We start from the raw sequence: 14,373 nt of genomic DNA, 5'->3' as shown, positions 1-14,373 counted from the left end.
ATAGGTTAAATTTGAAAATCTCATGAAATTTCAGATGATTTCAAAGAATTAGGAATAAATGTATTATTAGTATATATATATATATATATATATATATATATATATATATATATATATATATATATATATATATATATATATATATATATATTGTCAGATTATTATACTTTTTTAGAGTATAGATTAAATCCTCATGAACCACACTCCATACCAGTAGGTGGCGGTAACGTTTCTTGTCAACCGCTAACAACAAAATCATGAAGAAGACTGTTGTTATGATTAAAAAATGACGTCACATCCACCACATCAGCCTATGGTCAGCATCACCGAGTTAGCTCACAGGGTAGCTTTCAGCTAAAAGCGCTGCTGACGGTCATCTATGAGTCGCAAAAGAAACCCCAGTTTTCTGGAAACAAAACGTTCTCCTGAATTCTACGGCGCATTCATGGACCTCGCCGGGACAGCAGACAGAGCTGACGATGATTGTCTCGAGCTGGAACGCGAAGAGGAGCTCTTGTGCTCGGTCAGCGACATCACGGAGCACCTGAAGCGAAACATCGCCGTGGTGCTGGAGACAGCTCAGGTGGAGATCCGACGAGTGGTCAGTATCCGGATACAAGTCCTTAAGATGGAGCTGCGCGAGAAAAATAAGGAGATTGAAAAGTTGAAAGCTAAGCTGGAGGTGGTTCAGAGGGATGGGAGAGATGCCTTTACGACCCTGGAGCCGACCACAGAATCTGGCTTCATGAAATTCCCTTTCAACCTGGGGTCCAAGCATGGTAGTAGCATCGATCCCAGGAGAGCCAAATCTGTTATCCCCGAGGTGAAAAGGGAAAATATAGATGCTATTTGTGACTATTTGATGAAAGATAAAAACTCGAAGGGTTGTGGTGAAATGGACTCGGAACTGGTCAGCCAAGCCAGAGGGGAAAAAGAGGTTGATGAAGAACCGGAAATCCAGCCTCTGAGCCTGTGGTCAGACAGCAGGGTGGAAGCTTCAGGGCCGGTGCATGGAGACCCAGACTCCACTTCAGATTACATCTTCAGCATGCCTCCCATCGGCGGCAAACGGATGTACGACTATGAATGGATAGCACCAGCGGCATATTCTTCAGAGCTGAAAGGTAAACGAACAGAATGGTAAAGGCTTCTTAGATTGCAACTGATGGGGAAATAATAAAAGTCCTAGCATTTATTGCAATTTATGTAGAATATATCAAGTCTGCAATGTTATTAACTAGGATTGGTCTATATTTTCGCAAGCAAAGGAACTAATAATCTTCCTTCTGCTGAAAATATCGATCATTATGAGATTTATTTATTTTTTGTTGTTTTGGTGCCAATGAACTGCATTTTTTTTCCTTCTAAATCAGGAAACACTAGTAGACCTGTTATAATTTAATTCTTCCACACAGTGCATTTTGAATTTATTCAGATCATTTTGGTCTTATATTAAAAATAGCTTGACAAGCTGAAACATTGTGTTCTTCTCACTGCACTATGATTATTTATTTACTCAACCAGACAGCAGTGATATGACACATTTTGACTACTGGTATGGGAACTATTAAATCTATATTAGGTAAGATAATGTTGCAACTTAAGTAATTTGAAAAGTGCATTTTGAATTTACTCAGATCATTTTGGTCTTGTATTAAAAATAGCTTGACAAGCTGAAACATTGTCACAATGTTACATGCCACAAGAAGAGCAAAAACAGAAGAACTCACTCGTTATGCTTTTTCATAGAATTATGTCTTACCCATCATAAGGCTTTACAAATTCTTTCCTCGTAGACATGAAGCAGCCTGACTGTGAAAACGCCAGGGCCGCTGTTCTTGAGGATGATGACCACCACGCTGACGAGTCGTCCAGGAGGGACGGAGGTGATGGACAGAAGCAAACCCAGGTCTGTTTCTCACACGTCCAGCTCTCGGACTGCTCCACCAAACCCCACGGCTCTCCAGGGACGGAAGGGGCTCCGCTGGAGGACGGCACAGACGGGCCAGAGACGGGTGGGAAACAGACGCTCACTGCTGATAAACAAATTGTTATATAATATTTTTAAGGATTATACAACCAAATACTCGCATTTCTCAAATTTTTGCAGGTGGTGGCATAATGATATTTATTCTGGCTCTATTATAAAGTGTTCAACCTTTTCTTTTTCTAGAGAGAAAATGATCATATTACCACTGCATTGATTTTTTAAATTGCTTTTCTTCCCCTCAGGTTATGTAATATGACCAAAAATACTACAAGATTTTAGGGAAATTTTCAGTGGTGAGGTGACAAAAAGTAAAACAACCTTCCCCCAGACTCTTTAAAGAAAGAACAAGAAGAACATAGTAATAATGATATATATATATATATTTTAAATAATATCAGAATTTGTAATTGCCTTTAAGGCCTCATTTTACTTTGGGAAGATTTTCCTTCTAGTTGTTTGTATTTACCTTCTGAAGTCCCTATTAATTTAAATATAAAGGTAGGAGATGTACATCACAGATTATAGCATGGTTTGACTTTGACACATTCTTTGCAGTAAAAAAAGAAGGAAAAATTATTTTGTCAGATTATTATCGGGAAATTAAGAGGTCCATATTACCCACATCTAGTTAAATACTTAATATTTCCTTCTGTATTAAAACTAGGGATGCAGGAAATTTCACATGGGCCTTATTCCACAGCAGGCTCATTGTAAAGGGAATTACATTTCTTTAGTAAGACCAGACTGGTTTTACTGCACGGTCATTTACAAATATTTAGATCATGTACTTTATGTATGCTGGGCTTTTCTGATCATTATATGATCACAGGAAATGTTTTTATAAACAAATTAAGACCTAAAAGTGCATTTTGGCACTTTAATGCTGTTTTATTAAATGATGGTTGTTTTAAGAAAGGATTTTTTTTTTGTGGAATCAGTAGAGAATTCTGAAATGTCTGTTTATGTAAAGCAGTGATGAATCTGAGATAATGCAGTGAATTCCCTCATTCATTGTTTTCAATCTGAAGATGGAAAAGAGTTTAAAGAATGCGCTGAAATATTTTTATTTTATTTTTAATTTTTTAAGTTGTGTGTCAGTGAGTTTAGAGAAGATTCTGGTGACGGAGGAGTTCCATAATGACTTGCCAAAGATTTCAGAACGAGGTAATCCTTTTTTGGAGCATGCTCTAACCTTACAAGGACTGCAGGAGGCGCTGCTGAGCATGGGAAAGAGGTAAAGCTCCAGGGATAGATGGCTTTCCTGTGGAATTTTCTAAATCATGCTGCTCTGCATTGGACATCTTCAGTATCAGCACCAGCAGCATAAAGCTCGAACATTCTGAGATGCCCCGGCTGGATGCTGAAGAAGCGACTTCTATATGGAAAGAATGGGAGGAACAACGTTCAGGAGAGATGCCTGTCAGAGATGACTGGAGAATCAGTAGCGAGTGGCTTGACTTCCTGATTCGGTGATGAAAAGTGGATCGTGATGTGAAAAGTCTGGACTGAAAGCAGTGAGAGGTTGGTTTGTACGGGGCGAGGAAGGAGTTAAAACAGAAGAGACGAACTGGACAAGAGGCAGCAAACTGATCAGTTTTACTTCTGACCACACTGACTCAGGTGTGGAAAGGGAACTGCTCTGTATGTTCACTTAATATTGCAGTATAAACCTATAAGCAACACAGGTGTCCATGTTGTAACACACAAAGATTTTTTTCTTATTTCTAATGAAATACACACTAGTGCTTAAAAAAAGGAAAAGTGAACCACATATTCTGCTTCAGTGTTGGAAATGAACAGCCACACACTCTTCCTTAGTCTCTCTTTATTTGTTGCTCTCAATGTCACTTTTGTCTCATGACAGCTTCGCTCTTGAGTTTGTGCCGTCCTCTTCATCACACAGCAGTCCAGCCTTTCGAAACGTGTTGGTAAAACGACGTTTTTGTAGCCGCATTGGTGTGAAAAAATGTACTATAAAAGTAAAGTCAAAGGAGAGAGGTTACTGAAATCAAAGCTGTATCTGTTACTCATTTATTTACATATGTAAATTGATGGGAATAAGCCCTGCATGTGTCGGTCTCACAGTGAAAAGTCATGTCTATACGGGATGAAGGGAAGACTACAGGAATATGAATTCATATTGAGCCATAAAAACAGACTTAGCAGTTACTAATTAAAGTGTAAACTACACACCTGTTTATGTCATGTAACGTGTTTTAAACTTAAGTTGTCATTTAGAAATATTCCCATGAAACCTAGTATGACGGTATCTCTGCTTTCCTGGTCGCCACATTCTCTAAGAGGAGAGCTTATAGAGCAGCAGTCCAGTCTTTTTCCTTTTGTCTGGTGGATAATAAGTACCCCGTTGTCACATACGTGCACCCAAGTATGTATTTAACCGAATTATGTTTGCTTATCTTTCAGGCCAACAGTTTACCAGCCACACCTACATCTGTTCACTTTGCGGAACCTTTTGCCCCGACTCCGTGTTTCTGGAGGATCACATCAAACTCATACACCCAGAGGCTGACGACGCATCAGCCGCCAGGGCCCAAAAGTTCATCTCCTCTGCTGGACCCGCTGGGGAAGATGGCAGCAGTGATTCTGTCAGCGTTGAGAAGGGGACCAGTGAGGGCAGTCCGGGAGTGAGCTCCGGCGTTGGCGCTGGAGGAGGACCTGCGAAAAAGGAGATTAAAACTGAAGGGGGGTACGAATGTGGGGACTGCGGCCGTCACTTTAACTACCTTGGCAACCTGAGGCAACACCAGCGTATCCACACTGGAGAAAAACCTTTCATGTGTCCAGAATGTGGCGAGAGGTTTCGCCATGCCGCCCGATTAAAAAGTCACAGGTTGGTGCACAGCGGCGCCCAGAGTCCTTTCCCATGTCCGCAGTGTGGGAAAGGTTTCTCTGTGCTTTCTGGGCTCAAACGACACCAGAGGGTCCACACTGGTGAGAGTCCGTATGCCTGCCCCGAGTGTGGCCGATGCTTCAAAGAGCTAGGAAATCTGTACACCCACCAGAGGATCCACAGTGGGGCTACTCCTTACTGTTGTCAGCAATGTGGACGCTGCTTCCGCCATCTAGGTACATATAAGAGTCACCGGTGCTCTCCAGCACCATAACCGCCTTGAAAGTACACTGATCGTAAGAGTCATAAAAGATGAAGTAGAAACAAGTGAGATCCTGAGAACCTTTTCTGTTACTTTGAGCATTTTGTGACAGTAAAACACACTAGTGATGTGGAAAATATGACTAAAGATGATCATAAAGCATCTCAGCACATGTTTTCTAATGCTTCCTGGTTCATTTTTGAGCAGTAGCAATGTTCTCAGGGACTTAACACGTCACTTGTTTTATAGGTTTTCTCCTGATGCTCTAGTCCATGGAATACGCCCATTAACATTAAAGGTTGAAGGTTTTTGGACTGTATGCATTTAACTGTAATTATTTTTGACAATATATTACTTGTGACATATCCATGTGAAATAGCAGATTTAATTAAAATATATTTATAGATTTATTCCACCTTGTGAATTGGCTTAAGAGCAGAAAAACCTGGCATGATCATTGACATTGATGACATTCCGCGTGTTTGTATTTTAATACAGTGTTGATTGCAGTTGTATGTTTTAGAATTGCTTGTAAAATGTTAGTAAAAGGTTCCCTTATTTAAACATGCTGACAAATGACTGACCATGCTCGTTTCCTCCTGAAAAGTGAAAGTCTTGTTTGTCTTTATGCACCACATTGAACTGAACCATAAAGCCGTCTGATGAATTCACACAGGTCACACGTGTTCATGTTGAAGACTACAACTTCAGTTCCAAGCCTGATCCTGTTGCTGCAGTTTCCAGTATTATTTAGAAGCAGAAGGTTAACAGAAGAGGAGAAATTATTTCCTTTGGGCTCCGTGGAGGAAGACGGAGGCATAACATAAAAGCCAGTCTTGCATTTACTGACATGTATGTTGCTGAGCCCAAAGTATCCTAATCTTATTGGATGCCATTAAACTTTAACCAGTTTTAGTTCATATGTGGGTTTTATTACTGTGACAGGGTTAGGGATGTTACTTTTGGAATTATTAGTTTGTTCTTGTGCACTAAATGTCTCAAAAGGACTGTTACAGGATACAGCAGTTTTTTATTCATTCAAGGAACAGTTTATAATAAACTTTGAGAATCCATTGATGGCAGTGATAAGGCTGAATATTCAATATATGATATAAAATGTTTTAAGAAAAATAAAACTTGCATTATGTTTAACGTGTGATCTATAACTATACGGGTATCTACATATGGCAAAATGTTTGCTCCAGGAATCAACCTTATATTTCATAGTTCAATCACTGTTGATGTTTTAATAGTCCTTATTATGCTGTTTACATTTTAACACCATGAGGCCAATATGATGCATATCTAATCATCACTACCTGGCCTTTGTGAGCAGTGTGGCATTGTCTACATTGACACCAGTCAAATGCAATATGATTAAAAAAACAACTCTGGTATTATTAGCCTTCCTCTGTTTAGATTCAAGCTCCATCAGACACCAGAGGTCTTATTGCTCCATGTGCTCCTAACAGATCACTTCATTCAGACTGCAGGTTTACTGATGGCTCCTAGAACTTCAAAACGTAGAATGTGAGACAGATTCTCATATTCTCACAGCTCCATGTTTCAGTTTGCAAGGCAGACACTCTGAATAGACTAAGCTTAAAATGTTCCTTTTTGATAAAGCTTATAGTTTGACTGGCTTAAGTTATCCTAATCTTCCTCTGTAGTTCTGCTGTTTTAGTCGTAGTCTTAACGACTTTTCTTTACTCGGCTACGTTCTCCTCCTCCTCTCCTATTTGGTATCATATTCTGTTATTTCAGTTTTTACCTTTATTCTCTCCCAGTTTTTGCTCTTCACAGAATCTACATCTGGCGTGTCGTTCTGTGTGTGTACGCTCTGTGTGTGTACGCTCTGTGTGTGTACGCTCTGTGTTCTCAACTCTCCAGTGAGCCGTGGCAGGTTGCCATTCACGCTGAGCCAGGTTCTGCTGGACGTTTCTTTCTTTCTTCTTCAATTGGAATCTATCTGTATTATTAGATTGAATTTACTTTTTTTTTTTGTAAAACGCCTTGAAACGCATATTATGTTGTGAATAAATAAACTAAAAACTGCATTATAAGAGAGTCCCTATGGTAACCAGTAAAGTACGGTCAGGGGTTTTTGGTATAATGCTGTACTTTGTACAGTATCTTTATTAAAAAGTTGATCTACGGCTCAAAAATCTCAGTTTTACAACAAACCGTTTTGATTGTATTAATTATCAACATGGAACAGTGAGAAGATTACTAATGTTTTTTTTTACAATTTATCAGCAAGGGAAAAAAATTAAACAAGAGTCAGTTGTAATTTTAGAATGATATTTAACTACAATGATCTTTGTTACAGAACATGTACAGCAACATTAAAAAACTGCATTTAAAAAATTTGCAGACAGCTGCAATTATTTCAAAATTTCACAAAATAATTGTAAAAATCAATCAAAATTGCTAAATCTTTAAAAAAGGTAAAAAAGGTACAATACAAGCATCATATCGCCCCATTGAAACATTGTCATCTTAAAGTCAAAAAAAGAAGTGCTCTTCATATGAAAAAATATCCTTCTGTAAAGGTATTTACAGTGTATTTGAAACCAACTTGAAATAAACATAAATACTGAAAAAAATTCAAGCAAAGTCAAGCATCTCAGAAAGATAAAATACAAGGTCACTATTTTCAATAACTGCAGTATCAGATCTCAGCTGCTATAATAACTGTTTGCTTTTATTAAAATGCAAAAAGGAATTTTGTGTTTTAGTTACCTAGTGACAGTTTTGTAAATATTAAAAAAACATGATTTTTTTTGATACAAGGATCTTAAAATAAGTTTTCCGACTGCATATAGTTTTTTGTTTGTTTTACTGTATTTCTTAATGAATGTTTGTATCTTGTGTTGTTTGTTTTATGTGCTGAAAATTAGCATTAAATTCAAATTCAAAAATACTTTATTAATCCCAAAGGGAGATTAGATGTTATTGTAACTCATTAATTTGGATTCTTCAAAGAGTTATTGAAGATGGTGATGGTTGTTGGCAGGACAGCTCTCTTGTAGAGGTCTGCATTACAGTGATTTATTAGCAACCAATATATAACACTGTATGTTCATTAATATGAACTGTTCCATTTAAATTATAGATGTAGATTTTTTTTAAAAAAAAGCTGTTATAATAGAAATGTTCCTAATTATCTTTTGAAATCTTAATATGTCTGTTTTGGCAATCAGAAACGTACTAAACACTGTCAATTTTTTTGTTACTTTACCATATGTCTTTAAGCACAGCAATACAATCAAAAAGTTTTCATTTCCACAGTCACAGATATTACTGCACTTAAAATGTTGCCCACTTGGTTTTTCATTGTCTATGACTAAAACTGTCTCTCAGTTTAAATCTCAGTTTCTGTCTTCATGATCTAAACGGTGGCCTTGTCCCCTGAGGGCCCGGGTGCCCCCTGTTTGTCATGTGCACCAGATATCCAGTGGTAGCACTCGGTGGCATTCTTGTTTCTTGGCTTCACGCCACAATGAGTGCAGTAGAAAATACCCAATGCCACCATCACCACGATGAAGATGCAGATGGGCACCAGCAGGCCAACCAGGAGCCCAGTGTTGCTCTGTTTATGCTCCCTGTCGTCTTGGACAGAATCCAGGTTGTCCCCACTTCCACCACCCCCATTCAGGAATGGGGGGAGTGGCTTCGGTGTGGGAACAGCAAGGTCTTGAGAGTGTGTAATTTCCTCATAATTCTTTTCCTCCTTTACAGACTCCTGCCCAGGGAGCTGGGGGTAATCATGGGGAGAGAACCTTTCCTGCTCTGCTTCTTTTTTTACGTCTGAATCTGTATGTGGATTGTCCAAACTTTGAGTGGAAGTAGAAAACGATGGCCACCAATTCCAAGCTCCCTCTGAGACTGTAGATGTGGAAAGGAATGGTATAGTTCCTGTAGTTTCCTGTTCATAATCTCCATACAAGTCGTCCCAGCTAGTCCTGGGTTCGTCCAGTGAGACACTGGTATCCCACATTTCCTCAGGTTTGGAGGCTGTTGATGGATTGGTCAGCCAGTCCAGAGGTTGCTCCTGATTTCCTGGCCAGTGATCGGTGGTTGGCTCAATATGTCCAACATGAGGAAAGGGAGGAATGGTAGATCCAACCTGATTGTCCCCTATTTTCTGACATGTTGACTGATCAGACGAAAGTTCATAGCCATACTTACAGAAGCACTGAAAACCACCCATATAATTCACACACATTTGCTCGCATGTCCCAGGAATCTGACACTCATCATCATCTAGGCATTTTGTGGGGTTTTCTCTATCAACTGTATAACCCAGATGACAGTGGCAGGTATAGGAGCCTAGAATGTTTTCACAAGCATGTTGGCATACGTTATCCGAGCACTCATCTATGTCCTCACATTCCTCTGTTTCATTGATGAAATAACCCTCCAGACACTGACATTCAAATGTCCCTGGTGAATTTGTACATCTCTGCTCACAAGGAGACTGAAGACACTCATCTACATCTAGACAAGCATGTTCATCTTGGGCAAGCATGTATCCATCAGGGCAGGCACAGCGGTAGCTGTCTGAAAGAGGCAAGCACTCAAACTCACAGGGGTCTTCTTGACAAAAGTCAGGCTCACAGGTCTGTCCGTCATATCTGAGACGAAAACCCTTTGCACAGCCACAGGACATCTGACCACCGACTTGTGTGCAGAAATGTTCACATCCACCATTACCCTGCTCACACAACTGGAATGTAATTGAGGGATTTGAGCAAAATAGCGGTTCAGGAGACCACCCTACTGAACCATCCTTTGTCCCCTTTACACATTGAACTTTCTGATTGGCATTTGTGAGGCATCGTAAATTAGCAACAGATCCGACTGGTAGATGGGTTAGGGTTGTGCTCATTAGGTTAAAAGGTGTTGTATAAAGGACAACTCCTGAACCCTCACTTGACAACGGCAAACACATTCCGTTGTAAGCAAAGTGGCAAAGATATCCATCAGCAGGGATAGAGCATGAACCATGAATCCATTTGAAGTTATCACTGTGTTGTAGTGTGTTGTAGTCAAAAGACACACAGAGAGATACCAAACACATATCAGGAGAGTCCTCTGTTTGCCAGTTGGTATATTCTGTGTCTTGATCGCCTGTTGTCCAAGAGAAACCCCTTAGTGAATTTGAGTTGCACTGACGAGGTTGACGTTGCAAGCCAATCCACACTTTGACCTTGGTACGTGACGACCGCAAGTCCACAGTGGAGAAAAGTGTGGCAATAGCGTTGGCCTCCTCTTTGCGCTTGATGGTAGCCAAATTTCCACCTTTGTCTTTGCAGGACCTCCATGAGTCTAGGAAGATTTTACTTTCAAAGTAAATCACAAAGCAGCCTTCTGCATTACAAAATGCATCTCTTTCTCTCAGGTCCTGGCTTAGGACTGAAGAAAATCCAAAGAGCACAGAAGACATGAGAAAAATAGCAGAACTAAAGAACAGAAACCCCATTATTTTTCTCTTGTGGATATCTTCTTCCAGTGTACATCAGTCCCTGACTTGACTTTTTTTGTCCAGTCTGCATGTACTCTTTACTCTGCTGTGCTTAAGCGTATCTTCACAGGCACTGGGATCATGCAAACTGTCCCACGATTCCAGAAAGCACAAAGGGAGGGAATAATAGCGAAGGGGGCTGGAACCATTGACTTAGAGAGGCTGGGCAAGAGAGCAGAGAGGAGGGAAATTGAGGCAAAAATGATTTATTTTTGAAAGAAGTGCAAGTGGTGTCTCTGTGGGGTAGGGTGGGGTATGTGGATGTGTGTGTTTATGTGTGTGCTGGGGGGAGTGAGAGGGATTACACGATGTGACTTTGTGCTAGAGTGGGGGGAGGAGCAGCAAACGATGGAATGCTTTCTTTTGGAGAGTATGTCATATGGTTTTCATAAACCCTGTTCATGGATACATTTACTCTTCAACTATTTGCCTGTACAAGCACACGCACACGCACAAACACCTTCTATTGGGACATGTAAAAGCAAAAGATTTACTCTGATACACTTACTCTGCAATAAGAACGAATTCCTTCCATGAATTCAGCAGATATTTTCTTCTTCTTCTGGATTTCTGATCATGCCTGAGGTCAAGTCTTTTTTACCTTTAGTCATGCAAACAAACATTCTTCCTGCAGTGTCAAGCATCTTATTAGTGTGAGTCCACTGACTTCACTGTAACTCTTTTGCAGTCAAGTCCTTGATTAAAATTCTAGTCACTGCCTTTGTGAGTTCACAATACTTTACTTTGTTTTTGGTTTATTGGATAAAATCCCAATAAATACCCAGTATTCATATGTAAGTTTACCCACATGAATACTTCTGTAAGTCATGGTATGTGAGATTAACTCCTCTGATAGGAAATACACACAGGGAGTCTAATACTTGGACTTCTTGTGTTTTCTTCTGCTTCCTCTCACAGTCAGAAGACATGCATGTTAGTTTAATGAGCCGTTTTCAGTTGACTTAAGACGTGAGGTTATCCATCGGTTTCCATTCTCAGTAACTCTGTTTCCACCCACAAAACAAGCACAAGTGGACACAGAAAATAAATGGGTGTGATGTAGAGTTTGATGGTGGATAAATAAATATCCTCAGATTACAGTTGATCTGTTTCTCTTAAGATGGCTGGAAAAATAGAGAAAGTTTTCAACAAGGTCAGTGCAGAAAAGGGCTGTTGTAAATGGTAACTTTAGTAACTGAATAATCTACTAATTATTCTGACAATCAAACATTCAAGTAAAATCTTGATCAAATAAAATGTAGGTAAGTACTACCAGTACAGCAGTATGAACATCAGATATCAGATATTAGTAGTCATGCCTCCCTAATTATCACTTTTCTGTAGCTTCGAAAGTGAACCTGTCATAATAATAGCTCACGTTTTGAGTCAACCTGGACTAAAATTACTCAAAAATTTGAAAATATATTCAATTCATTAATAAAGGTAAAAATGATAAAACAGCAGGCTCACAAAAACACTTCAAAAACGTGTATATTCCAGTTTTTAGATTAGGACTCGTCTTCAATTCGTTTAATATTTGAACTTTCAGAGGCAGACTGGTGCTGCTGTCCAGCTGTCTTTGGACAACAGGCGAGGTCACCCTGGGGTCAACAGTCCATCGCATTGCACAATTGGAATGCATGTTATTGAATTGAAATGATTTCTTTGTTAAGTGCCCTGAGACAACGTTTGTTGTGAATTGACGCTATACAAATAAACTGAATTGAAACTGAACCCAATGAAGGATCTTCAGTCAGAGGCTTTGAGACAGACAGCTACAGGAGATTCTTCCTGACCGTACCCATCACCATCTATGACTGGTTTGAGAAACACTGGCAGCGGGTTATTGAAAATTCAATCTTCTTTTGATTTTAATTCAACATTGTTTCACTTAAATTTAACTTGTGTTCATATCTAGACTTCTACCTCCCAACATGACGGCTGCTTTGTCTTTGTGTCCTTATAAGGGCACAGACACATGTACACTTTTGGTGTATGCTACTGTGGGAAGTTAGAAAGAGACCCCATCCCTGTGTGTCTCACTCTCTCACACACACATGCACACACACACACACACACACACACACACACACACACACACACACACACACACACACACACACACACACACACACACACACACACACACACACACACACACACACACACATATACACACACAGCTATTATTGTAACTGTGGAAAAGTTGTTGGCTTGTTTTTCCTTTCAGTTGACTATGTGTGCTCCTAAACTGGATGCGGGTTTGTTTCTCTAACAAATTGCGTCTATCAATTTAGAGGCAAATAAGAGGAACTAAAAATATTATACACTAATGCGCAAAAACAGACATAAAGGGGCCCATGTGGTGGAGCAGATAGAGGCAGCAGTCCTCAGCACAGTGGTTCCCCCGTTTGATTCCCAGGATGCACGTCTTCTTCATGTCCATCTACTGTTGAATAAAGACCCTTAGCACAAAAAAGTAAAAAAATAAAATAAAATAAAATAAAAAACAGGAAAAAAATAAAATAAAATGAAAATAACTGCTCTAACTAGTGGTATTTTCTACCTCCTCATCAGTTCGAACCTCTGCAGTGCACTCAGCCTAATTTATGCTTCCAAGACCTTCAATGAACCAACATGAGTCAATATAAAAAATATTTCACTTTAACAAAGCATCAATGAATTATAAATAGTTTAATATATTGACCCTCTATGTGTTGCTCTTCTGTGTTCAACCAAAAGTGTTCTCATGCTCCAGTCGTGCCCTTCCCCAAATAAAACAGGAAGTTTGGGGTTAGACCATCAGAGAGAGGGCAGGCGAGATGGGGAGGGGGCTGACGTGGTGGTGAGGGGGTGGGGGGGTCGAAGTGAATGAGTCAAACAAGAAGAATTTTAAGGGACATAGTGTAACTGGTTGTTACTCTATGTCCCTTGTCCCCCATGGGAGCAGTCATTTCTCAGCACCAGTTTATTTTTAGGATTCTTTTTACAGATCTGAGTTTAGCAATAATAGCCTAAAGATACTTTGCCTTAAATCTCCACAGATTTTCTGCACCAGAACAGTCGGGCCGGAGAAAAACACAATACCGAAAAAGACAAAACTGTGATTAGCCACAGCTGGAGGAGTTCACATAGAAAACAAAGAGTTAAATAAACAGGAAGGCTAATGGAATGAGCCTGACATCTATAAAAATAAAATCACTTGACGTGAAGCTTACCCTCCAACTGAAAATAAACAACCATTTGATATACAATGTTTATATTCTTTATTTCAGTTTTACAGTGTCCATAAAAATGTACTCATCCTTTAGATGTTTGACCTTATTTTTTATTGCCTTTACTAATCAACCATGATCAACAAAATCTCTTTTGTCTTTTCTTTTAGAGAAAAGAAAAGAAACCCTTTGATTTTGTAAAAGCAGATTTAGCAGATTGGCCTTTGGCAGCAGCCACAGCACCGACAGCGTGGATGGGTCCCAGTCAGGACCCTGCAGCTGACCTCCGCCAGGTTGAGCTCAGGTTGACTGTGAAGAGCATTGACTGGGTCACATCCAGTCTATTACATGAACTACTCACTCACAGCTTAGACGGCCACATCTGTTAATTGGGATATTTGTCACTAGGCATCTGTTTCTACGGAGCCCCAAAGGGGACACAAGGACGTTTTTTTTCTTTGGAGTTTCCTCACAGAAGAACCGTGTTCCCTCACAATAAATACTATCTATTATTATGTATTGCAAATA

The 14,373-nt window shown here is 39.7% G+C and overlaps 2 protein-coding genes across 2 annotated transcripts; one reads left to right on the top strand and one right to left on the bottom strand.

Annotated features, from left to right (window-relative positions):
* Positions 1–270: 270 nt before the first annotated feature.
* Positions 271–7,259, top strand: znf16l (zinc finger protein 16 like). Its single transcript, XM_008434990.3, has 3 exons — positions 271–1,124; positions 1,797–2,015; positions 4,415–7,259. Exons 1-3 carry the CDS (start codon positions 380–382, stop codon positions 5,113–5,115), a joined length of 1,665 nt encoding a protein of 554 aa, XP_008433212.2. The 5' UTR covers positions 271–379; the 3' UTR covers positions 5,116–7,259.
* A 128-nt stretch (positions 7,260–7,387) lies between these two features.
* Positions 7,388–10,747, bottom strand: cd248a (CD248 molecule, endosialin a). Its single transcript, XM_008434989.3, has one exon. It carries the CDS (start codon positions 10,586–10,588, stop codon positions 8,495–8,497), a length of 2,094 nt encoding a protein of 697 aa, XP_008433211.2. The 5' UTR covers positions 10,589–10,747; the 3' UTR covers positions 7,388–8,494.
* Between the last annotated feature and the right edge of the window lie 3,626 nt (positions 10,748–14,373).

This window comes from Poecilia reticulata, chromosome 18, assembly GCF_904066995.2.
Source record: "Poecilia reticulata chromosome 18, P_reticulata-male-v2, whole genome shotgun sequence".
Lineage (NCBI taxonomy): Eukaryota > Metazoa > Chordata > Actinopteri > Cyprinodontiformes > Poeciliidae > Poecilia > Poecilia reticulata.
This window is presented reverse-complemented; position numbering and strand designations above follow the sequence as displayed.